Genomic DNA, 26900 nt, shown 5'->3' on the forward strand with positions numbered 1-26900 from the left:
GGTTGGCAACCAACTTTAAAGTGCATTACAGCCACCAACTGGACTAAAGTGTGGACCTCATTCATCTTCTTCTTATTTGAGATTTGGTTGGGGGATCCATCCACCTTTTAAGGGAAATACACCGCCATCTATTGTACTGGAGTGTGATGCCAGTCACTGCCTACCTACATTAAATTCTCTTCATTAGTCCTGTTCCTCTAAGAAAGGGAAATAGAGCCCTAGACACCACTTCCCTCTCATTTCCTCCCCCCACTACACCACCCAAACCCCAACCCCATCCGGTCTGTCGAACTCTTTCACACAATCTCTCCCTATCTACATCATGCAGTTCACAAAATATCAACACATGCTCCACCGTTTCCTCCAGTAAACACTCATCACACACATCTGCTTCCACCTCTTACCTACTCTAACATTGAAATCTGGGATATACACCCCTGCCCCCACCGGATTCTTTCAAACATCTGTATATATCCTTAAAAACAAATTAAACCAATTATCTATCTATATATCTCCACACCCCGTCTCACCTGATCGAACAGGAAGTCTATGATACAGTTATACAGACATCCCCCAATGCCTAATGTACTCAACTTGACCAACAACCCTTCCCTCCATATAGTAGCGTAAGCTTTCTTAATGTCAAAACTTGTTCATCTTTCAATCACCCATGTGGGTATATGCTCATTTATAACCAATGAGTAGATGGGAGAGGCGGGACTTGCAGCTAGTCAATTATATAAAATAGAACAAGTTCTGGTGCCTGGCTACGCAGACGCTCATGAGCAGTTTGGACAAAATGATTGAACATGTATACTGAACATAAATAGAAAAGCATAATGCAACAATTTAAAAGATTTTTCTGAGTTACAATTCATGTAAGGAAATCAGTCAATTGAAATAAATTCATTCGGCCCTAATATATGGATTTCACATGACTGGGAATACAGATATGTATCTGTTCGTCACAGATACCTTAAAATAAATAGGCCTCACAATGGGCCTCAGGTACTCGTCACGGCAGTTCTGTGAATTCAAATGACCATCGATAAAATGCAATTGTGTTCGCTGTCCGTAGTTTATGCCTGCACATACCATAACCCCACCGCCACCATGGGGCGCTTTGTTCACAACGTTGACATCAGCAAACCGCTCGCCCACATTACATGTGATCTGCAGTTGTGAGGCTGGTTGGACATACTGCCTTATTCTCTAAAACGAAGTTGGAGGTGGTTTATGGTAGATAAATTAACATTAAATTAACTGTAAATTACCTGGTGGACATTCCTGCAGTCAGCATACCAATTGCACGCTCGCTCAAAACTTGAGACAGCTGTGGCATTGTTTTGTGTGACAAAACTGCACATGTTAGAGGGTCCTTTTATTGTCCCCCGCACAAGGTGCACCTGTGTAATGATCATGCTGTTTGATCAGCTTCTTGATATTCCACACCTGTCAGGTGGATGGATTCAAAGGAGAAATGCTCACTAACAGGGATGTAAACACATTTATGCACAATATTTGAGAGAAATAAGCTTTTTATGCATATGGAACATTTCTGGGATCTTTTATTTCAGCTCATGAAACATGGGACTGTGACACTTAGTCACACAAATAAAGATTGAACAAGAATATGAGTGGAAAGTCAGTCATTTCATGTTATGTTTACATTTTTGTTCGGTGTTTATTTTGCAAAGCTCACACACGAGGCACAGGCCCTTTGGTCAGCAATTACGCTGTTATTTCTCTGCAAGTAAACTAGCATATGATTATATGTAATGGACTGGGTTTACATGGCATAGTCTTATAATTATACAAGACCTACAGTTTGGTTGTAATTTGTGTGTGAATAATTAAGATCAAAGACTGAGGCATACAAGTTGAAGCAACTATTTTATTTCACAATAAAAATGACTCACTTTTCCACTTATATTCTTGTTCAAGCCTGTTACTCTTCAATCTTTATTTGTGTGACTAAGTGTCTCAGTCAATTCATTTAGTTGTATATACTGTTGAGATACAGACAGATTATGGTGACTCTCCCTGTATGCTTGTGTAGCTCGTTCCTTTATCAGATGCAAGTGAAATGACAGCATACATTTCACGAAACACTGTACTCTGGCCTTACAGCTACAAAGATATTATGTCACCAATACAATGATTTTGTGTATGTTCTATTCCTTGCCATTACATTGACTTATAGAAACTGCCATGGGATAACACAAAATGATTCTACTCCCTAGCTGGATATTTCCTGGCAAGCAATATCAAGAATCACATCATTCTCATCTGATTACTTTTACATGAAGAATCGTAGTCTTTTATCCCAGGTACATACAGAGGTAACCTGGTCCCCAGGCTCGAATTGCTGGCATCTCAACAGAGAGAGCAGGTGGGTGAGATAAATACAGAGGTAAAGTGCAAGGATTCTAATACTGCAAGGCACACACTATTAATAGGATTGTCTCTGTCTAATAGTAAAAACAATTCCAAACACAAACATAATCGAGTACAAAATGTTTCTTTTTTTCATACATAGACAATACAAGTAAAACCTTGTCTACACTTTACAATAACCTGTAACATACTCCATACATTCTTATCTGCATTACATACATTAACCATCACAGCAGGTATGTACAGGGGAAACAAGCCATTACAAACATACCCTCTATGTCTGGATAAATGTACATAAACAATCCTCCGCATAATCACCATGATAATAATGTAATATCGTGCTAATCTTATTATTCAATCTAATAAAGAGGCCGGTCATAAAGGTTTGAATAGCACATTTTTGTCTTCCAGGGCACAACTAAGCTGAAAGATCAGCCGTGACAAAAATGTCTCAGCCTTTATTGCACACGCTCCTTCAGAAACGAATAGCCATTTTGTTGAATTGTAAAACCATTTAAAAGGAAGATACTTTTTTTGGTTTGTTTGTTGTTTAAGCCATGCAAAATATTGCACAACACAGCGGCTTTGGTATGGAATATCTACGCAAAAAAAGTACAGTAGTAAAAGATGAACCTAAAATAGAAATAATACATTGTAAGAAGTAAATGTACAAAGGGTAACACTAGGTGGGACTGAGGATTGTGGTCTTGGGTACAAAGGGGACACACAACAAAAGCGTAACGCTGTCGTGCGTGCCAGGGTATTCCACATCTGTCACTTCAACTGATCCTGTCTCTGAGCCTCTTTTATACAGTAAAATGGAACATCAACAATAACCTTGGTTTCAGTCAGGATTGGTAGCTTGCCAAACTCTCAATATTTGCTCTCCTCCATGACGAGTAGACAATGCAGAGTTTCCCAAACTTGGTCCCCGGGAACCCAAGGGGTGCACGATTTGTTTTTTCCCCCTAGCACTACACAGCCGATTCAATTAATCAGCTAATCATCAAGTTTTGATCATCTGAATCAGCTGTGTAGTGTTAAGGCAAAAAAAAAAAAAACGTGCTCCTCTTAAGAGTTTGGGAAACCCTGAGCGAAGGGGACTTTATTAAACGTATTGAATGCGTGTCATAGACCACAGGAATGTTACAAAACAGGAGATCCCCTAGACCTGACCACAGTATTCATTATCCACTTTGCCTCTTTGAGGATGTTAAAGTCCATAACGCCTAGTGCTGCCTGCCTGTGCTGCTACATGATAGGGGGCAGACACTGGGACGACTCCTGGCACTCTCCGTCGGTGCCCACATCTAGCTGAGGCTTGATGATGATGTGCACGGGCCTCTCCACGCTCGCCTCGTGATTGGTGTCCCTGTTGACCTTGGCCACGCCCTCACACAACTGCTCCTCTGCTGACGCTCCAATGGGACATAGTCGCTCAGCGGTCACCATCTTGCCCCCTGCCTTGGCGGAGAGGTCCCTCTTCAGCTTGTTGTTGCTATCGGACCCGATCTTCTCAGCTGCGATGTGAAATGGGAGGACATGGTGTTTCACACATACAAAATGATGTGGTTTAATCCATAAATTGATCTGACACATTGTGAATATTCGCTTTTAGAGAAAAAAGCAAGTGAGAGGCCTGGTCTTACCTGTCCTGTTAGTGACTACTTTGCGGTAAGTGGCCTTGTAGTTGTTTTCTGTGCTGCTCATGCTTTCACTGGGCTTCCTCATCATGGGTCGTGTTTTGGGCCTGAGCTTGTTGAGATGGGCCTCCTGGATCCACTCATGCTGCATCGCCTCATCTGGTGTCATACGCTTGGTTGGATCCCACCTAGATAGCACAGGAATACACAGTGAGTGTGGGTGGAGAAGATGGAGCAAATTACCAGAAATCTCATGACAACAGTAACACTGCTATTCACGACAGTGTCACCATAGCGTAATAAGCCTGTGCTGAGTGCGAGATTTCTAGTGTGTTTGGTGTTGACATACATGAGGCAGCGTCGAAGGAAGTCCAGGAACAGAGGATCATTGGTTTTCAACACACTGGCCAGGTCTTTGGAATTGGGTCGCCTCTTCTTCCCTTTGCTGTTTGTGATGTTTCTGGGGTTTCCTTTAGAGTCTGCAACAAGTCATCAAACACGCCAGTTAGAGACTTACCAAACCTCATGCTTCAAACACAACCCAGAGATTCATCTGATTAATCCTAGACATAATCCTTTGTTAAAATGTTTTATTGCTTGCATTGTATACGTCTATACGGCTGCGTTTAAACAGGAAGACCAATTCAGATTTTTCTTCTCACTAATTGGGTTTTTGACCAATCAGATTTGAAAAGATCTGATGTGATTTGTCAAAAGACCAATTAGTGGAAAAAATATCAGAATTAGGCCGCCTATCTAAACGCAGCCTACCTTATATATCCGAGCTAAAGTAACACCTTTTTACTGTACAAACCACAGAAAGTTCTTACCGAAAAACAATCTTTTCCTGGATGCTGTCTGCACAAAATCAGTGGGAGGCATACCGAATACCTAAGAAATAAAATAACAGAAGGTTATTGAATGGTGATGGATACATGGATTGCTAAAAACTGTGTGTCTGCAGGTGGCTGGCTGTGTACCTCCATGATGCAGGCGATCTGCTCCACCTCGCTCTCCCCAGGGAAGAGCGGGAAGCCGGTGTAGAGCTCAGCCATGATGCAGCCCAGGCTCCACATGTCGATGGCCATGCTGTAGGGGTGGCCCAGAATCACCTCTGGGGAGCGGTAGAAACGACTCTGGATGTAGGTGTAGACTACAATGGTAGGCAAGGAGAAGAAGAGGGAGAGAACAGTGTTTATGTTCAAGTTTGGCTACTGTATATGAGTGCGGTGGCTTTGGAGCTTTAAATATCAGACTTATACCAAGTGTAACAGGTATTTCAATCAGGTGAGACACTCACCTCTCTGCTGCTCATAACAGCTGGACCCAAAGTCCACCACCTTGATATTTCCTTGTCCTTTCTGTGACAGAAGGATGTTCTCCTTTTGTGGAAAAGAGAAGCAACGTTCATTTTCCAAGTAACCAATCAAAGTGCAGCCCAATTAATTTTCTTTATAGAGCACTGGTACTGTGCATTAGCATGTCTGACTCATCAGCCAAATAGTATTTGTGTTATTACTCTATGCAGAGCCGATATAGTATGTCTGAGGAACCTTACCGGTTTGAGGTCACAGTGAATGATCTTCTCCTTATGCAGCATCTGCAGGCACTTGAGCAGGGAGTGGGTGAAACGACGAATCAGGGCCAGACTGAAGCCCTGGAAGTTGTTCTTCTTAATCAGTTCATAAAGGTTGACTCTATAAGAAGACGCAAAGACACAATCATTTAAAGACCTGATAGAACGATAAACACAGCTTTCTGCCACTAGTCTCAGTTCTCTCTTCTTTCTCTTTTTCCCACACTTGCACGTGGCCTCAAACATTACAGTTTATTAGTCCTCTAGAGGGCAGCACTTCAGTGGTTTTTTTTTCATGCCATGGCTCTGTTGAATCTAGCAGGACCGTGCAGTTTAGTAATCAGATATAGAAACGGAAGTGAACATGCTATATCAGATTACTGAACATTCTAGAATGTCTTAACATTAAGAAGAGAGACTTAAGAAGAGAGATATTCCTGGTATTTTTCAGTACTTACGGGAAGCACAAACTTCTCTGGCCAGTGTAACCGGAGCCTTCACACCCCGAGCAGGCAGAGGATAGAGATAGGGCCCTAATCAAGGCATTAACTAAGGGGTTGGGTGACGGTAACGCTAGACAGGGCAAGGTGGCAGTCTACGACGTTTACTAAAGGTCAGCCAGACTGGTATAGAAGGGTTGTTCCACTAAATTAGTCCCTTTTGATATTTTAGGTTGAAATTGTGCACAAATATTGAATTTTAAAAGCCTGATATATTAAATGAAGTGCCCTTAAATATAGACCACAAGAACAATTCAATACATCTGTTTTTTTATATGAATAAAGGCTTGCTAAAGTGCCAAAATTCTGCATTTTGACATGTCCCTCTGTGACCCTTAGGAAGATTTTAAACCACCCACTTAACCCCAACATTTCTACAAGTTTTCACCATCATTGTAAAGCCCTCGTTATTTTGTTGCTTTGCCAATGTAAATTCTGAAGATGATTTATTTCACGTGATTTAGTGATTAATTTTAAGGTCGAATAAAAACCTCTCTCATTTTAAGGTCAACCCTGTTACGTGAACTGAACTCTTGTGTCACGTTCTGACCTTAGCTCCTTTGTTTTTGTCTTTGTTTTAGTATGGTCAGGGCGTGAGTTGGGGTGGGCAGTCTATGTTTGTTTTTCTATGTTGGTTTTTGAGTTCGGCCTAGTATGGTTCTCAATCAGAGGCAGCTGTCAATTGTTGTCCCTGATTGAGAATCAAACTTAGGTAGCCTGGGTTTCAGTTTTGGGTTGTGGGTGTTTGTCTTCCGTGTCAGTGTTTGTCGCCACACGGGACTGTTTCGTTCATTTCACGTTTATTGTTTTGTATTTCGTAGTGTTCAGTTTATGTTTTAAAATAAACATTATGGACACTTACCACGTTGCGTTTTGGTCCTCCGATCCTTCTGGCTTCTCCTCCTCAGAAGAGGAGGACGAGGTTCGTAACATCTTGTTTTTATATGTTTACACTATTAATTTTGAAATAATTACACTACTTAAAAAGGTACTCAATTGGTGTAATGACCCAGAAGACTATCTTGTCTCCGAGGGAACCTAAGGCTAGGTTGTTTGAGGCAGATTGTTCTAGGTGGGAAGCTCACTTTGCTCAAGTAGTGCAGCACATGGAGTGACTAGTGATAAGCGAGCTGTGTATGTGATAGGGGAGTTCAGGGCTTAAGTCTTGTTGTTGTGCCCTGGGAGAGGTGCCCAACCTTGAATACCTTTGAGTAACACATTCATTATTCAGGATTTAATTTATCTTCTACCGGGACTATTTTGATCGTATTTGCGTATGTGTGTGTGTGTGTCAGGGCTGGGGTCAGTTCAAGAAGTGATTCTAATTTCAAATTCAATTGAAATAAATATCTTCTACTTCTCAGTTTATTGATAAGTCATTGCAAATAGATGCCCCTTTATTCAAATGTTGAATTGCATTTCAAGTTTATTTTGTGAATTCGAATTGACCCCAGCCCTGGTGTGTGTGTGTGTGTGTGTGATCGCTTTAATCACAGCCTAATTCCAGTTGTCTTATAATAGTGTTACACACACTACACTCACCCTAGCAGCTCAAAGGAGATGCAGAGATGGTTGCGGAAGTAGAAGTATTCTTTCATATGGATGACGTTGTGGCACTTTTCCCTGTCTTTCCTCCTCACAGCATCCAGGATCTTCAGTTCCACTAGGGCCTGGTGGTGGAACCTGAAGTCCAATAAGAGTTAGTCAGGTCATGTCTCCATTCTGGATTTAACCATTCAAAACAGTATGAAAGCCCAACAAAAATAATATAATATGAACCACAGTGACAGATTTTGACTGACAAGCTTTAGTTTTGCAGTGACCATGGAAAATCTTTTAGCCAATATTTTTCAATTCCAGTTTTAATGTCCTTTGACGTGAGAAATTATGACAGCTGTAAAGAAGGGAAAAGCTCCTCTCCTCTCCCAGGAGAAACAAGACTTTTGAGAGAGGGCTTTGTTCAAGACTTGGCCACAGTGGCGAGACCAAGGCAGCCCTAAGGCTGTTCAGCGCCTATTTTGTTTTCTGCATTATTGAAGGGCAGTAAGCACTGATGACATCTGCATCAATTAAAGTCAAAGAGGAGAAGGGGGAGTTCCATTGACACACAGAGCTTTGGATCGCCTGAGAGAGGGCTCGTAAAGCAATAGCAAGGAGACCCCTTTGGACCTCCCCGTGAAAAGGTCACAAAGAGGTCCATGTTTAATGACCTCACACAAGAAGGTCAGTTTCAGAGTCTTTGAGCACTGGATGCACATTCTGTTCTACCTTTTCTTGTTGCGAATGACCTTGATGGCAACCAGTTCTTGGGTCTTGTGGTCCAGACATTTCAGGACCTGTCCAAAGGATCCCTTCCCGATTACCTCCAACACCTCAAAGCGGAAGCCAATGTGGTCGTGTAGAACCTGGATACGGGACAGACAGAACATTCAATAGGATGTTTTTTGGTGTACTGTGTGTGTGTATGGTGTGTCGGACAATATTTTTTAAATACAAGAGCTTCATTGTATGTACTTAATTAGTAGTTCATGATACAGTACAATGACATCCTTTAATGATGTTTTTTTTTAATGATTACATAATTAACATTTTCCCTACTACTTCCAGTGCCAAACACTAGTTCTGGTCATGAGTCTAAACAATCCTCACAGTGCATTGGACTGCTGTTCTTGTGCCTTAACGTCATTTCAAAGAAGTTTACCGTGAAGTTGAGAGAGAGCTCACAGCATAATGTCTTGCAAATAAACAAAAACACTCCTACTTCTTACCTTAAGGAACCACAATAATATTTGTACATTTTTTTATTTAACCTTTATTTTGACAGGGAGTCATGCTGAGACCAAGGTCTCTTTCACATGTGGGCCATGTATATACATCAATAGACATCAAACACATCAATATACTGTACACATCAATATACACATCAATATTCACATCAATACACAAAAAGCAAAACACAATCATAGAAAATAAACTCATGCTTATGAGAAACATGTATTCAAATCCTTGTTGAAATGTTACCTTGTTGTAGCTGCCGTGCTCGTCGTCGTAGCCTGCGTTCTGAGGAATCCCGTGAGAGCCCTCAAACTTTTTGGTCTCCAGACCCAGGAACCAGATCTCTGAGTAGTCCATGATCTCCTCCTGCTCAAACTCTGTCAGACGCCCCTGGAAGTGCCTCAGTGCCTCTGTGGGAGACATGGGCAGCCTCTGTCCCTCATAAAGCTTCTTCTCCTCCAGCTTGTTGCTGAGGCCCTTGGTGGTGATGGAGTCAGACAGGTTCTCCACGGAGGAGCCGAACCGCATGGGGAACTGGGAGGACGGCTTTGATCTCTCATCCTGCCAATCACAAAAGGACAGAAGAGGTCAGCTGATCTGTTCTCACAACACTTTGGCACTATCACTTAGCCTAACCCTGATGAAACAGGTCTCACTTCCTTTTACATTGCTGGGAGCGATACATGTCAGATACAGCTCAGAGCACAGGAGGCTGGTGGCACCTTAATTGGGGAGAATGGTCTCGTGGTAACGGCTGGAGCGGAATCAGTGGAATGGTATCAAATACATAAAACACATGGTTTCCATGTGTTTGATGCCATTTCATTTGCTCTGTTGTTATGAGCTGTTCCCCCTGGGGCTCAGAGGGTTCATCTGAAGATGTATAAACTATCAAGGACTTATTATTTACATGTGCATTTACAATTGACAACTGGAGTCAAGTGATCTTGGCGGCCAACAGTATAGTGTGACACAGTGTGAAATGTAGCCTCACCTGTTGTGTCTGGTAGTTGCTCTGCACCCCCTTGTTGACGATGTGGGGCAGAATGCTATCGGACTGCTGGTGGTGGAGTTTGGCATTGCTGACAACCACCTGTATCACTGGGGGCTCCAGATGGGGCAAGGTCCCCTCCGAGTTAAACTTCTACAGGAGAGAGAAAAAGGTTCAAATAAAGGAAGTTTTTTTTTAAACATGCAGATGAAAACAGTAAAAGTGCAATAACATATTGTATCGTCGTAACTAGTCTTGCTTGCCAGACTCATGGCGCTCTAACCCCAGCGGTGTCAGAATTACAGCGGCTGTGGGAAGAGACTATGTGGTCACATACTCTATGGCCCAGGTTTGGAGACGGGAGAGGAAGTTGGAGCAAAAATAAAGGGAGGGATAGAGGGAGAGATCTGCTCTGGCCATTTTAAATGTGGTGGCTCAGGTAACCAGGACCCCCAGGGTTGAGGGTGGAATTACTGAGCAGGGTGAGAGTGAGTCGGGGACAAAACATTGGAGACTGGGCCCTGACAGACCGCGTCAGCACTATCTGCTGCTGTGGGGGAGCTGAACTGGAGCAGGCCTTTCTCTAGCTGACATCCTGCTTGCTGTAGGAGCAGGTTTACATGTGTCACTGGCTGCCTTGCAGGAATAGCCAAGCTAATGATGGGGAAAGGAGACCTCTAACCTAGACTGCAACAAGGGCAGGGATCATGAGTTTATTCAGAAAATCATAAAAATGATGCATGCCGGTAACATATTTAATGACTTCCACGGTAATGACTGTATCAGCCTGTATAAATAATGTAAATACATTGATGATATTATAGACAGTTATTGTAAATTGGAACCGGTAGTCATATATCCCTTTGCTTTGGTTACAGCAGGCACAGCAGCCCAAAACAACAGGTTGAAAAGTGCACCCAAATCTTTACATAGCGGTGATATTTAATCGCACGTGCACAAGCTGCTGCAGTAGTGGCCAACTTGGTCATGACGCATAGAGAGACAGGCTGCTGCAGTAGCTGCCAACTTGGTCATGACGCAGAGAGACAGGCTGCTGCAGTAGCGGCCAACTTGGTCATGACGCATAGAGAGACAGGCTGCTGCAGTAGCGGCCAACTTGGTCATGACGCAGAGAGACAGGCTGCTGCAGTAGCGGCCAACTTGGTCATGACACATAGAGAGACAGGCTGCTGCAGTAGCGGCCAACTTGGTCATGACGCAGAGAGACAGGCTGCTGCAGTAGCGGCCAACTTGGTCATGACGCATAGAGAGACAGGCTGCTGCTGTAGCTGCCAACTTGGTCATGACGCATAGAGACAAAGGCTGCTGCAGTAGCTGCCAACTTGGTCATGACTCATTGAGACACAGGCTGCTGCAGTAGCTGCCAACTTGGTCATGACGCATTGAGACACAGGCTGCTGCAGTAGCTGCCAACTTGGTCATGACGCATTGAGACACAGGCTGCTGCAGTAGCTGCCAACTTGGTCATGACGCATTGAGACACAGGCTGCTGCAGTAGCTGCCAACTTGGTCATGACGCATTGAGACACAGGCTGCTGCAGTAGCTGCCAACTTGGTCATGACGCATTGAGACACAGGCTGCTGCAGTAGCTGCCAACTTGGTCATGACGCATTGAGACACAGGCTGCTGCAGTAGCGGCCAACTTGGTCATGACGCATTGAGACACAGGCTGCTGCAGTAGATGCCAACTTGGTCATGACGCATTGAGACACAGGCTGCTGCAGTAGCTGCCAACTTGGTCATGAAGCATTGAGACACAGGCTGCTGCAGTAGCTGCCAACTTGGTCATGACGCATTGAGACACAGGCTGCTGCAGTAGCTGCCAACTTGGTCATGACGCATTGAGACACAGGCTACTGCAGTAGCGGCCAACTTGGTCATGACGCATAGAGACACAGGCTGCTGCAGTAGCTGCCAACTTGGTCATGACGCATTGAGACACAGGCTGCTGCAGTAGCTGCCAACTTGGTCATGACGCATTGAGACACAGGCTGCTGCAGTAGCTGCCAACTTGGTCATGACGCATTGAGACACAGGCTACTGCAGTAGCGGCCAACTTGGTCATGACGCATAGAGACACAGGCTGCTGCAGTAGCTGCCAACTTGGTCATGACGCATTGAGACACAGGCTGCTGCAGTAGCTGCCAACTTGGTCATGACGCATTGAGACACAGGCTACTGCAGTAGCTGCCAACTTGGTCATGACGCATTGAGACACAGGCTGCTGCAGTAGCTGCCAACTTGGTCATGACGCATAGAGACACAGGCTGCTGCAGTAGCTGCCAACTTGGTCATGACGCATTGAGACACAGGCTACTGCAGTAGCTGCCAACTTGGTCATGACGCATTGAGACACAGGCTGCTGCAGTAGCTGCCAACTTGGTCATGACGCATTGAGAGACAGGCTGCTGCAGTAGCTGCCAACTTGGTCATGACGCATAGAGACACAGGCTGCTGCAGTAGCTGCCAACTTGGTCATGACGCATAGAGACACAGGCTGCTGCAGTAGCTGCCAACTTGGTCATGACGCATAGAGAGACAGGCTGCTGCAGTAGCTGCCAACTTGGTCATGACGCATAGAGACACAGGCTGCTGCAGTAGCTGCCAACTTGGTCATGACGCATTGAGACACAGGCTGCTGCAGTAGCTGCCAACTTGGTCATGACGCATTGAGACACAGGCTGCTGCAGTAGCTGCCAACTTGGTCATGACGCATTGAGACACAGGCTGCTGCAGTAGCTGCCAACTTGGTCATGACGCATTGAGACACAGGCTGCTGCAGTAGCTGCCAACTTGGTCATGACGCATTGAGACACAGGCTGCTGCAGTAGCTGCCAACTTGGTCATGACGCATTGAGACACAGGCTGCTGCAGTAGCTGCCAACTTGGTCATGACGCATTGAGACACAGGCTGCTGCAGTAGCGGCCAACTTGGCCATGACGCATTGAGACACAGGCTGCTGCAGTAGCTGCCTTCTTGGTCATGACGCATTGAGACACAGGCTGCTGCAGTAGCTGCCAACTTGGTCTTGACGCATAGAGACACAGGCTGCTGCAGTAGCTGCCAACTTGGTCATGACGCATTGAGACACAGGCTGCTGCAGTAGCTGCCAACTTGGCCATGACGCATTGAGACACAGGCTGCTGCAGTAGCTGCCTTCTTGGTCATGACGCATTGAGACACAGGCTGCTGCAGTAGCTGTCAACTTGGTCTTGACGCATAGAGACACAGGCTGCTGCAGTAGCTGCCAACTTGGCCATGACGCATTGAGACACAGGCTGCTGCAGTAGCTGCCTTCTTGGTCATGACGCATTGAGACACAGGCTGCTGCAGTAGCTGCCAACTTGGTCTTGACGCATAGAGACACAGGCTAAATATAGGTCCAAGCACCTGCCATAACAAGCACATGGATGCAAATACAGTATCATGCTTATGCACAACTGGATTCAAGCTGACTAGACTACTACTCTGTGTTCTTAAACACATCCAGGTCTGACAGTGAGCAGCACCATGATTTTACCCCTTGGGAGTGGTTACAAGGTAGTTGCTCCATATATTCCGTGTACTCCAGTGCCCTCCAGTAGCATGACCTAGCTAGGGTAATGAGTTTTGGTGGAGTGAAAGGGGGAGGGCATAGCACAGACAGAAATATACAGGATTGAAAGAGTGGGTCTGCAGGTGCTCAAATGCTCCGCAGGTCAGGGGTCACCTGTGAGTAAAGGCTCACCTGTAAATAGGGCCGGTTGGTTGCCTGTTGGGTCTGGAGTCTGTGTGAGTGGGGGAAGGCCTCTGGTTTTGAAGACTGTGGAGGAATATGGGAGACTTGACTTAACATTACATTTACACACAAAACTCGCTTCTATATACCTCTTTAAGTCAGTGAGGGGGTGGCGATGGATACAGCATTGCCAAGGGAATCTCTCTAAAATCAGATTCAGTTTTGTTAAATAGATTTAATATGACTCATAACAAGTCGTTGAGGTCATTCATCTGAATTATAAATCACGTATTGTTTTGAATTATAAATCACATATTTTTTTGTATCCGAAACTGATTCACTTCAAAGCATCTCTTTGAATGAGGAGAATAAACAGCCTGGTTGTTGCTGGTGGGACTGAAAGTCCCAGCACAGCGGTGGGTCCCACAGATATAAACAGCCAGTGGGCAGTGAAGTAGGATTATTACCACACAAGCAAAGACGATGCACACTCCCTGAAATTAGAGTATTTTGTGCAAGTCACTACCACAGTAACAATGGTCTCTTTATCACTCAGTTTTTCCACAACCTACAATCCTTTCCTGGAGCATTGGCTCTGATGTTCTATGAAGAGTGTAAGGGTGTGGTGATGATGGTGGTAATGGAAAGGAGAGCAGAGGGCTTGTTGATCGTGGACTTTATTTCTCAAAGCACAATTCAGTCTGGTGCCAGGCTATATATGAGCCACTGCGATTCTATTAGTTCTGGTGCAAAATTGTCCGCATAGCTATGCTAACACGTGCCTTAATCAGAGGGGAGCATGTCAACTAACAGTGTGTTGAGAGACTGAGAGACGCCGTATGGGTGGACTAAAACCTCCAGCCCAGATGGGCACAGGCTAAACTCAGAGAGCCTGAGAGGGCATGGGCAACGGTTGGCTGGGTACTTGGGCAGCAGAACAGATTTATGATTGAACTTGACCTAGACCTAGAGTAACACTATACTTTTTCACGAGTTCACTAAACGGATATCTCTTCCATCCATATGCTCATTATTCTTACTGACCCATATGATAGTATTTTGATTCCCATGCATACATACCCAGGGCCATGTATAAAAGGATAAGGCACGGTTTCTGGGGTGGATTTAGAGTAGAAGGACAATAGTGCCCACACCATTGGCTGTTTGGAATCTGAGTTCAAGGCAGCAAACACACATTCAGATATTAATGCAGGATGCACACATAACACAACCTTGGCTGCCCCCTGGGAGGTTTGTGAGAGTGAGGGTTGTACTGCAATGTGGGAAGCTACCCCATTAATTGGCTGCAGTGCACATCTTACTGGATACTGGAATGGTCCTTGAAAGGGATCACAGTATTCCAAATACACTACATGACCAAAAGTATGTGGACACCTGCTCGTTGAACATCTCATTCCAAAATCATGGTCATTTATATGGAGTTCATCCCCCTTTGCTGCTACAACAGCCTCCACCCTTCTGGGAAGGCTTTCCACTAGATGTTGGAACATTGCTGCAGGGACTTGCTTCCATTCAGCCACAAGAGCATTAGTGAGGTCGGGCACTGATGTTAGGTGATTAGGCCTGGCTCGCAGTCGGCGTTCCAATTCATCCCAAAGGTGTTTGATAGGGTTCAGGTCAGGGCTCTGTGCAGGCCAGTCAAGTTATTTCTGTATGAACTTGCTTTGTAACGTTAAGATTTCCCTTCACTGGAATTAAGGGGCTTAGAAAACCATGAAAAACAGCCCCAGACCATTATTACTCTTCCACCAAACTTTACAGTTGACACTAGACATTGGGGCAGGTAGCGTTCTCCTGGCATCCGCCAAACCCAGATTTGTCCGTCGAACTGCCAGATGGTGAAGCGGGATTAATCTCTCCAGAGAACACGTTTTCACTGCTGCAAAGTCCAATGGCGGCAAGCTTTACATCACTCCAGCCGAAGCTTGGTATTGCACATGGCGATCTTAGCCTTGTGTGCTGCTGCTCGGCCATGGAAACCCATTTCATGAAGCTCCAGACAAACAGTTCTTGTGCTTCCAGAGGCAGTTTGGAACTACGTAGTGAGTGTTGCAACTGAGGACAGATTAGTTTTATGCACTACGCACTTCAGCACCTGGTGGCAACTGAAAGCTCCCGTTCTGTGAGCTCGTGCGGCCTACCACTTCGCAGCTGAGCCGTTGTTGCTCCTAGATGTTTCCACTTCACAAAAACAGTACTTATAGTTGACCTAGGGCAGCTTTAGCAGGGCGAACTGACTTGTTGGAAAGGTGGCATCCTATGACTGCGCCATGTTGAAAGTCACTGAGTTCTTCAGTTTATTTTTTTATTTCACCTTTATTTAACAAGGTAGGCTAGTTGAGAACAAGTTCTCATTTACAACTGCGACCTGGCCAAGATAAATCAAAGCAGTTCGACACATGCAACAACACAGAGTTACACATTGAATAAACAAACATATAATACAGTCAATAATAAAGTAGAAAAAAAGTCTATATACAGTGTGTGCAAATGAGGTAAGATAAGAGAAGTAAGGCAATAAATAGGCCATAGTGGCGAGGTAATTACGATATAGCAATTAAACACTGGAGTGATAAATGTGCAGAAGATGAATGTGCAAGTAGAGATACTGGGGTGCAAAGGAGCAAAATAAATAAATAAATAAATACAGTATGGGGAATTGGCTTTGGGGGTGACCTGAGAAATATACCTGCTGGAGCGTGTGCTGTGGGTGGGTGTTGCTATGGTGACCAGTGAACTGAGATAAGGCGGGGCTTTACCTAGCAAAGACTTGTAGATGACCTGGAGCCAGTGGGTTTGGCGCAGTGCGACAAGTATGAAGTGAGGGCCAGCCTTTCGAGAGTGTACAGGTCGTAGTGGTGGGTAGTATTATGGCGCTTTGGTGACAAAATGGATGGCACTGTGATAGACTGCATCCAATTTGTTGAGTAGAGTATTGGAGGCTATTTTGTAAATGACATCGCCGAAGTCGAGGATCGGTAGGATAGTCAGTTTTATGAGGGTATGTTTGGCAGCATGAGTAAAGGATGCTTTGTTGCAAAATAGGAAGCCGATTCTAGATTTAATTTTGGAGATGCTTAATGTGGGTCTGGAAGGAGAGTTTACCGTCTAACCAGACACCTAGTTATTTAGTTGTCCACATACTCTAAGTTATAACCGTCCAGAGTAGTGATTCTGGACGGGCGGGCAGGTGCGGGCAGCGATCGGTTGAAGAGCATGCATTTAGTTTTACTTGCATTTCAGAGCAGTTGGAGGCCACGGAAGGAGAGTTGTATGGCATTGGAGCTCGTCTGGAGTTTAGTTACAGTGCCTTGCGAAAGTATTCGGCCCCCTTGAACTTTGCGACCTTTTGCCACATTTCAGGCTTCAAACATATAGATATAAAACTGTATTTTTTTGTGAAGAATCAACAACAAGTGGGACACAATCATGAAGTGGAACGACATTTATTGGATATTTCAAACTTTTTTAACAAATCAAAAACTGAAAAATTGGGCGTGCAAAATTATTCAGCCCCCTTAAGTTAATACTTTGTAGCGCCACCTTTTGCTGCGATTACAGCTGTAAGTCGCTTGGGGTATGTCTCTATCAGTTTGGCACATCGAGAGACTGACATTTTTTCCCATTCCTCCTTGCAAAACAGCTCGAGCTCAGTGAGGTTGGATGGAGAGCATTTGTGAACAGCAGTTTTCAGTTCTTTCCACAGATTCTCGATTGGATTCAGGTCTGGACTTTGACTTGGCCATTTTAACACCTGGATATGTTTATTTTTGAACCATTCCATTGTAGATTTTGCTTTATGTTTTGGATCATTGTCTTGTTGGAAGACAAATCTCCATCCCAGTCTCAGGTCTTTTGCAGACTCCATCAGGTTTTCTTCCAGAATGGTCCTGTATTTGGCTCCATCCATCTTCCCATCAATTTTAACCATCTTCCCTGTCCCTGCTGAAGAAAATCAGGCCCAAACCATGATGCTGCCACCACCATGTTTGACAGTGGGGATGGTGTGTTCAGCTGTGTTGCTTTTACGCCAAACATAACGTTTTGCATTGTTGCCAAAAAGTTACATTTTGGTTTCATCTGACCAGAGCATCTTCTTCCACATGTTTGGTGTGGCTTGTGGCAAACTTTAAACAACACTTTTTATGGATATCTTTAAGAAATGGCTTTCTTCTTGCCACTCTTCCATAAAGGCCAGATTTGTGCAAGATACGACTGATTGTTGTCCTATGGACAGAGTCTCCCACCTCAGCTGTAGATCTCTGCAGTTCATCCAGAGTGATCATGGGCCTCTTGGCTGCATCTCTGATCAGTCTTCTCCTTGTATGAGCTGAAAGTTTAGAGGGAAGGCCAGGTCTTGGTAGATTTGCAGTGGTCTGATACTCCTTCCATTTCAATATTATCGCTTGCACAGTGCTCCTTGGGATGTTTAAAGCTTGGGAAATCTTTTTGTATCCAAATCCGGCTTTAAACTTCTTCACAACAGTATCTCGGACCTGCCTGGTGTGTTCCTTGTTCTTCGTGATGCTCTCTGCGCTTTTAACGGACCTCTGAGACTATCACAGTGCAGGTGCATTTATACGGAGACTTGATTACACACAGGTGGATTGTATTTATCATCATTAGTCATTTAGGTCAACATTGGATCATTCAGAGATCCTCACTGAACTTCTGGAGAGAGTTTGCTGCACTGAAAGTAAAGGGGCTGAATAATTTTGCACGCCCAATTTTTCAGTTTTTGATTTGTTAAAAAAGTTTGAAATATCCAATAAATGTCGTTCCACTTCATGATTGTGTCCCACTTGTTGTTGATTCTTCACAAAAAAATACAGTTTTATATCTTTATGTTTGAAGCCTGAAATGTGTCAAAAGGTCGCAAAGTTCAAGGGGGCCGAATACTTTCGCAAGGCACTGTAGCACAGTGTCCAAAGAAGGGCCAGAAGTATACAGAATAGTGTCGTCTGCGTAGAGGTGGATCAGAGAATCACCAGCAGCAAGAGCGACATCATTGATATATACAGAGAAGAGAGTTGGCCCGAGAATTGAACCCTGTGGCACCCCCATAGAGACTGCCAGAGGTCTGGACAACAGGCCCTTCGATTTGACACACTGAACTCTATCAGAGAAGTAGTTGGTGAACCAGGCGAGGCAGTCATTTGAGAAACCAAGGCTGTTGAGTCTGCCAATAAGAATGTGGTGATTGACAGAGTCGAAAGCCTTGGCCAGGTCGATGAATACAGCTGCACAGTATTGTCTCTTATCGATGGCAGTTCTGATATCGTTTAGGACCTTGAGCATGGCTAAGGTGCACCCATGAACAGCTCGGAAACCAGATTGCATAGCGGAGAATGTACGGTGGGATTCGAAATGGTCGGAGATCTGTTTGTTAACTTGGCTTTCGAAGACCTTAGAAAGGCATGGTAGGATAGATATAGGTCTGTAGCAGTTTGAGTCTAGAGTGTCTCCCCCTTTGAAGAGGGGGATAACCGTGGCAGCTTTCCAATCTTTGTGGATCTTAGACGATACGAAAGAGAGGTTGAACAGGCTAGTAATAGGGGTTGCAACAATTTTGGCAAATCATTTTAGAAAGAGAGGGTCCAGATTGTCTAGCCCGGCTGATTTGTAGGAGTCCAGATTTTGCAGCTCTTTCAAAACATCATCTATCTGGTTTTGGGTGAAAGAGAAATGGGGGAGGCTTGGGCGAGTTGCTGTGGGGGATGCAGGGCAGTTGACCTGGGTAGGAGTAGCCAGGTGGAAAGCATGGCCAGCCGTAGAAATATGTTTATCGTGGATTTATCGGTGGTGACAGTGTTTCCTAGCCACAGTGCAGTGGGCAGCTGGGAGGAGGTGCTCTTATTCTCCATGGACTTTACAGTGTCCCAGAACTTTTTTGAGTTTGTGCTACAGGAGCCTAGGCCTCCCGGGTGGCACAGTGGTTAAGGGCGCTGTACTACCAGAGACTCTGGGTTCACGCCCAGGCTCTGTCGTAACCAGCTGCGACCGGGAGGTCGTGGGGCGACGCACAATCGGCCTAGCGTCATCCGGGTTAGGGAGGGTTTGGCCGGTAGGGACATCCTTGTCTCATCGTGCACCAGCGACTCCTGTGGCGGGCCGGGCGCAGTGCACGCTAACCAAGGTTGCCAGGTACACGGTGTTTCCTCCGACACATTGGTGTGGCTGGCTTCCGGGTTGGATGCGCGCTGTGTTAAGAAGCAGTGTGGCTTGGTTGGGTTGTGTATCGGAGAACGCATGACTTTCAACCTTCGTCTCTCCCGAGCCCGTACGGGAGTTGTAGCGATGAGACAAGATAGTAGCTACTAACAATTGGATACCACGAGATTGGGGAGAAAAAGGGGTAACTTTTTTTTTAAGAAAAAAAAAAGAAAAAAAGAAAAAGCTAGCCTTAGCTTTCATAACTGCCTGTGTATATTAGTTCCTAACTTCCCTGAAAAGTTGCATATCGCAGGGGCTATTTGATGCTAATGCAGTACGCCACAGGATGTTTTTGTGCTGGTCAAGGGCAGTCAGGTCTCGAGTGAACCAAGGGCTATATCTGTTCCTGGTTCTAAATGTTTTGAATGGGGCATGCTTATTTAAGATGGTGAGGAAGGCACTTCTACTTCTACAGTAAGGCCCTTCTCATGTCAGTGTTTCCCTATGGAGATTGCATGGCTGTGCGCTCAATTTTATACACTTGTCAGCAACGGATGTGGCTGAAATAGACAAATCCAATCGTTTGAAGGGGTGTCCACATACACCATATATACAAAAGTATGTATTTTCTGAGACTCATATGACACCCGTCACAGTAAAGCATGTGGAAAGTAACGCTTCAATGTCGATGATAATCAAAGTATCGAAAATACCAAGAAGAGCTGAATAAGAGCGACAAACTTTTGCTATTCAGATCAAATAAAATGTTGCATTAACTGAGGTACAGTTGGCTGGTTAGGTTATCAATGTGACAATGATGTTGCAAATAATTAATGACACATGGTTACAAGGCTAATATTCTTTGTAAACAGTGGATGAATGAGTTGCTGGTTCCCTGTCCTTGATCATGTTTGATCCTATTTATGGTGAAGCTATAGAGCTTATCTCAACACCATGACTCATAAAATAAAGTGTAGACTGAAATAGCCATGGATCATGTTTACTGTCTCAGATAATCACGACAACCTATAGGCGAATTAGCCTACTAAATGGGACACAATGTTTAGGCCTACTTCATAACACATATCATAATAGTCTGTATTTGTGAAATAAGTGGAATACAAAAGTGAATCTCCATACAATCTAAACAACAACAATTATTATTTCAGACTTCAGACATAAAAAATACATAACTTTCTGATGTTCAAGCAAAATATAAAATAAAAGTCGAGTAGACAAGAGAACAGAAAATAAATGCTGTAAAAAAATGTTTTGGGTCAAAATCCGTAGCCTAAAGAGATAAATAAATAACGGATTCATGGATATACCCAAAATAGATGATGGACCTCACCTTGTTATTAATTTCGGGAAACATGCTGCTTTGGCACCTGGGTCCTTAGTAAATCCCAATCTCAATGTAGCCTACACGTGAAAGTAACTACTGTGAAATCCAGGTAAATGCAAGGCGCCAGCACATCTTCGAAAGTCCAGACGTCACTTTCAGATTCTCTGACACTTGGAGAAAAAAACGTCAGCAACGAAAGTCCAACCGAGGAGCGACTGTCACTTGAATCAACACGAATTGATCGGGTCTTGAATCTCAAACTGCGATAGACATAATTTAGACCGTAGGGTCAGTATTGCTGTCGTCAGCAGAAGATTAGAGAAAGAGGTAAGCTGTTAGTCTATTCACCTTCACGCGTAAGTCTCTGGAGAGGCCACCTGTTCACGTTTCTGCATCTGACAGCTGGGTCTTCCCGATATAGATTTGTTTTTGGCTACCTATCCTCCCCTACATTCGACTGACACTCCTAAAATCCAATAGTGCTCGGTGAATGTGCGCCATTGCGCACATACCTATACAGTAGCCAATATTCTGTAGCCTACTGCTAAGGCACTGTGGCTAAAACGCACACTGTATCCCTGTGGATAGCCCATACTGAGTCGCAGTGCTGAGTCTCCTCACGTTGCAGGAAATGGTCGTGTGATGTGTTGAGACATGCTGCTGTCCCTAAAAATAACTATTAAATTAAATTTTTTTTTAAAAAGACTCTGTATTGAGGCATAAGACCTCTCAGGGGGTAGATACTTTTTTTGTTGTAAATATGTTAAACATTAATTCCCCCCTGCGAAGTTTTGTCCCCTTTCGACCTCATGTGTTAAAAGTTGAAATTGTAGGTTTGCACTGGCAGACACAAACAATGGTAAAGGCGTGCTGGATTTTACCTCTCTCTCTCTCTCTCTCTCTCTCTCTCTCTCTGTCACACACACACACGCACGCACACACACAAAATAAAGAATGATGCAACACGTAAAGGTAGCCTACATAATATAATACCTGCCTTCTCGTAATGCACAGCTTGTTTTATAATAGGTTAAACCACTTTTATAATAGGTTATACAAATCATCAATATGAGTAGTCCTATGCTGCAATGGAGGCTTATTATGTACCAGCACATAAAGACTAGTTGGGGAACAGTAAAATCACCTCAACTCATGCTGACCCGAGAAACGGAGTGTTTCAATGTTGTAGTGGGAGACAACACCAGGCATTCTTCACACCCGAACATCAATGATGTAAGTGTAAGATGATTTTCCATTGTAACATGGGACAAAGACCGAATGACTAATCACAGACAGCGTGAGGCGGATGAAAACAAAAACCATCCCCTTACAAAATGAGGAAGCTTGGAGTAAAGTTGCAGATGATTCAGTTGAATATGATTATAGAGTGGTTGTAATGCAACAAGGGCTTTCCAGTAATCAGACAGGACTATAGGAGGATGATCTATCCATGACGGAGAGTGCTCCTTCAGTCTACTACCCCTGTACCCTTAGTCAAACCTGTTGGAACTGGGCAGCTCTCAAGTCCTTTCTGATGGAAAACTTGCAGAACCGCCATGTTCGGCATACGCAGGCTTCATTTACAGTGGAGAACATTTGATTGAGCCAAGGCTGATAAATTCTGGTCCCATAAAATGTTTTATTTTTTAATATACCCCTTTTTTCTCTCCAATTTCGCGGACTCCAATTGGTAGTTACAGTCTTGTCTCATCGCTGCAACTCCCGTACGGACTAGGGAGAGGCGAAGGTAGAGAGCCATGCGTCCTCCCAAACACAACCCAACCTAGCCGCACTGCTTCTTGACACAATGCATATCCAACCCGGAAGCCAGCCGCACCAATGTGTCGGAGGAAACACCGTACACCTGACGACCTGGTCAGCGTGCACTGCACCCGTCCCGCCACAGTAGTCGCTAGTGCGCGATGAGACAAGGATAACCCAGACGACGCTGGGCCAATTGTGCGTCCCCATGGACCTCCCGGTCGCGGCCCATAAAATAAAGTTTTAAGTGAAGAGTGGTGGACTTAAAATAATGCAGATTGATCAAGGGATGTTGTCGTCAGTGGTTACTTTTTCACTATCCTTTTCAAAACATACAGTGCATTCGGAAAGTATTCCGACCCCTTGACTTTTTCCACATTTTGTTACATTACCGCCTTACTCTAAAATGGATAACATTTTTTTCCCCCCTTATCAATCTACAAGCAATATCCCACAATGACAAAGCAAACACAGGTTAAGACAATTTTTTTTGTTTCTAAATAAAACACGGAAATATCACATTTACATAAGTATTCCGACCCTTTACTCAGTACCTTGTTGAAGCACCTTTGGCAGCGATTACAGCCTAGAGTCTTCTTGGGTACAAGCTTGGCATACCTGTATTTGGGGAGTCTCTCCCATTCTTCACTGCAGATCCTCTCAAGCTCTGTTAGGTTGGATGGGGAGGATTGCTGCACAGATATTTTCAGGTCTCTCCAGAGATGTTTGATCGGGTTCAAGTCTAGGCTCTGGCTGGGCCACTCAAGGGCATTCAGAGACTTGTCCCGAAGCCACTCCTGTGTTGTCTTGGCTGTTTGCTTGGGATCTGTATCCTGTCGGAAGGTGAACCTTTGCCCCAGTCTGAGGTCCTGACCGCTCTGGAGCAGGTTTTCATCAAGGATCTCTCTGTACTTTGCTCTGTTCCTCTTTCCCTCGATCCTGACTAGTCTACCAGTCCCTGCCGCTGAAAAACATCCCCACAGCATGATGCTGCCACCACCATGCTTCACTGTAGAGATGGTGCCATGTTTCCTCCAGACGTGACGCTTGGCATTCAGGCCAAGGTTTCATCAGAACAGAGAATCACGTTTCTTAAGGTCTGAGAGTCCTTTAGGTGCCTTTTGGCAAACTCCAAGCGGGCTGTCATGTGCCTTTTACTGAGGAGTGGCTTCCATCTGGCCACTCTACCATAAAGGCCTGATTGGTGGGGTGCTGCAGAGATGGTGGTCCTTCTGGAAGGTTCTCCCATCTTCACAGAGGAACTCTGGAGCTCTGTCAGAGTGACCATTGGGTTCTTGGTCATCTCCCTGACGAAAGGCCCTTCTCACCCGATTGTTCAGTTTGGCCAGGCGGCCAGCTATAGGAAGAGCCTTGGTGGTTCCAAACCTCTTCCATTTAAGAATGATGGAGGTCTCTGTGTTCTTGGGAACCTTCACAGCTGCAGAATTTCTTTGGTACTGTCATGGAAATTTTACACAGGGACACTCAAAGTCAATCTTAAATGAATCCTTGTTTATTATCAGTGCGCTGGAGAGGTTCCAACCAACTCAATGCACCAAGTACACATGTCGATCAGGAGCTCTACCCGGGGCAGTCCTGTTAGTTCTCTTATATACAGGCAATCATTAACGTCATAAACGTTTGCTTCATTCATGTGACCGACCAATACTTGGTCATGCATGTGACAGACCAATACCTCATAAGGATTATTTTCTCTATGCTGAGACCTTGAAACTGAGATATCCCTTTCTCAAAACAAGGTTCTGGGCATACTGCCAAATTGCAGGTACTTGATAGTGAGGATTTGTTCAATCAGTCACTTGCATGAACACAGAAAAATGTCCATAACAGTACCCTTCCCCAAATCTGTGCCTCGACACAATCCTGTCTTGGAGCTCTACGGACATGTCCTTCCACCTCATGGCTACATGTTTGCTCTGACATGCACTGTCAACTGTCAACTGTAGAACCTTATATAGACAGGTGTGTGCCTTTCCAAATCATGTCCAATCAATCAATTGAATGTACTACAGGTGGACTCCAATCAAGTTGTAGAAACATCTCAAGGATGATCAATGGAAACAGGATGCACCTGAGCTCATTTTCGAGTCTCATAGCAAAGGGTCTGAATTCTTATGTAAATAAGGTATTTCTGTTTTTTATTTTTAATACATTTTCAAAAATGTCTAAAAACCTCTTTTCATTTTGTCATTATGGGGTATTGTGTGTAGATTGATGAGGGGGAAAATAATTTCATAAATGTTTTAATAAGGCTGTAATGTAACAAAATGTGGAAAAAGGGAAGGGGTCTGAATACTTTTCGAATGCACTGTACATGTACATCTATTCATATCTCAATGTATGCTGTCTCTGTTCCTAAGGCAGTAAGACTGACTTGCCTCTGAGTATGCTGGCATGGTGCCAAAAATCTTGTCCTCAGAGAAATTACCACTATCCTGTCAAAATATGCCTCCTACACATCTAAAACTAAACTCTCCTATCAGTATAAAAATAGCACAGGTGTTCTCTGATCAATAGGACTGAAAAGTACAAAATCTCACATATCGGTTATGGTGAGACAGATTTATACTGGTTATAACTAGCTCACACATCAGACAATCCTTTGACCAGGATCCTTGCACAGCTCCCTGTGTCAGCCAAATAATGAAACAATACTTGAATCACAGCACAAAAAATCCACACTGGCAGATAATGATGAGATAAGCTAGAGCGATGCTGCAGTGCCTTCTCCTATTTCAGCACTGTGGTCGTTATCTCCTGTAATCAAACACCGCTGTTCAAGCACTTCTGACCACCAACACGCCCCCCCCCCCCCCCCCCCCCCCCCCATGTCCACCTCATCATCTCAGCCCCTTCCTAAAATATCTTCCTTTACCCAGTTCAAAATACCTATCTACATTGCCTGACAATAAGTAGAAATATGGAGTCGATAAAATGACTCAAATTAACTACAGTTAATTTGCAATGGTTTGAGCTGAAGTGTTACAATTGTCTAGTAATCAAACTAAAAGGTCCATGTATTGCTCAACAATGTAAATACAAATGTGTTTAAAAATGAAAGATGGGGGGGGGGGGATACACTGAAAAACAGATGATTCTGTTAATGTCTCAGTCTGTAACAGAAAGGATGTTAATGTTGTTAATTATTATCAAACACCAAGTACATAAGCCACTTTTAGATCTGCCAGAGTCCATAGGGGAGACAGACACAGTCATTATGCAGTGTGTCTTTTACCACCCAGGTGACTAAGTCTGGTTTAGCGAAGCATAGCTAGCTAAAGCAGATCGAGTCACTGTGCAATGTCATCGTCACTGCGAATTTGCCAAATGTATAACATAACGTATCATTCACCACAGTTTAATTTACTTTTGTTGCTAAGAAAATGATCACGAGTGACTCGACTGAAAATAGCACCATATCAAAACAGAAAGCAAGCCAGAGAAAAGAGATCGAGTTCTAAAGATGAAGCGATTGAGGAAAAGAGAGCCTCAGTTTACCATCTAAAGTCTACCCACCAATGTAACTCCCTCTGTGCCATGAATTACCTCATGTGCCTCAGGCTGGACCCTCCTGTTCCCGCAGCCCTGGCTGCCCCAGCAGCCCTGGAGGAGGTTAAAGCCACAGCAGGCAGGCGAGGTCCCGTCTCCCCCCATAATGAAGCTCCTCCATGCTGCCACACCTCAGCCCCACCACACCCAACTGGAGGGGGTTATTTTAGAGATTAGGGTCAGATCGCCCCAGAGCAGAGGGAGGATGCTGTTCCTTAAGACTCGTTTTACAAAACCTTTTTCCTTGTCTTCGCAACACTGGTAATGTAGATTTTTTTCTAGCACTCCTTAATAAGGCTTCCTCTGGTAATTCACATTGTGGAACAGGTGGAACAGAAGCTGGACTGAGCAGGGTGGTTCCCTGTATCATCTGTATCAGCCCTCGCAGAGCCTGGGATTCTCTCTGGTCCAGGAGACAGATGGGCAG

At 44.4% G+C, this 26900-nt stretch overlaps 1 protein-coding gene across 3 annotated transcripts in view; it reads right to left on the reverse strand.

Annotated features, from left to right (window-relative positions):
* Positions 1-2046: 2046 nt before the first annotated feature.
* LOC110523448 (dual specificity tyrosine-phosphorylation-regulated kinase 4) overlaps positions 2047-26900 on the reverse strand; it is a 35572-nt gene continuing 10718 nt past the window's right edge. The window contains exons 1-13 of one of the 3 annotated variants that reach the window (XM_036978026.1): positions 21149-21809; positions 13633-13707; positions 9886-10035; positions 9138-9452; positions 8385-8521; positions 7659-7799; positions 5599-5737; positions 5341-5422; positions 5021-5193; positions 4871-4931; positions 4390-4519; positions 4047-4228; positions 2047-3917 (exon numbers count right to left, since the gene is read on the reverse strand). In XM_036978026.1, the coding sequence (XP_036833921.1) occupies positions 3649-3917; positions 4047-4228; positions 4390-4519; positions 4871-4931; positions 5021-5193; positions 5341-5422; positions 5599-5737; positions 7659-7799; positions 8385-8521; positions 9138-9452; positions 9886-10035; positions 13633-13707; positions 21149-21172 (1878 nt within the window). In that variant the 5' untranslated portion in view covers positions 21173-21809 and the 3' untranslated portion in view covers positions 2047-3648. Of the gene's footprint in view, positions 3918-4046; positions 4229-4389; positions 4520-4870; positions 4932-5020; positions 5194-5340; positions 5423-5598; positions 5738-7658; positions 7800-8384; positions 8522-9137; positions 9453-9885; positions 10036-13632; positions 13708-21148; positions 21810-26900 lie in introns of those variants that run through there. The other 2 variants (XM_036978022.1, XM_036978028.1) reach the window with 2 other exon arrangements.

This window comes from Oncorhynchus mykiss, chromosome 1, assembly GCF_013265735.2.
Source record: "Oncorhynchus mykiss isolate Arlee chromosome 1, USDA_OmykA_1.1, whole genome shotgun sequence".
NCBI classification, from domain to species: Eukaryota; Metazoa; Chordata; class Actinopteri; order Salmoniformes; family Salmonidae; genus Oncorhynchus; species Oncorhynchus mykiss.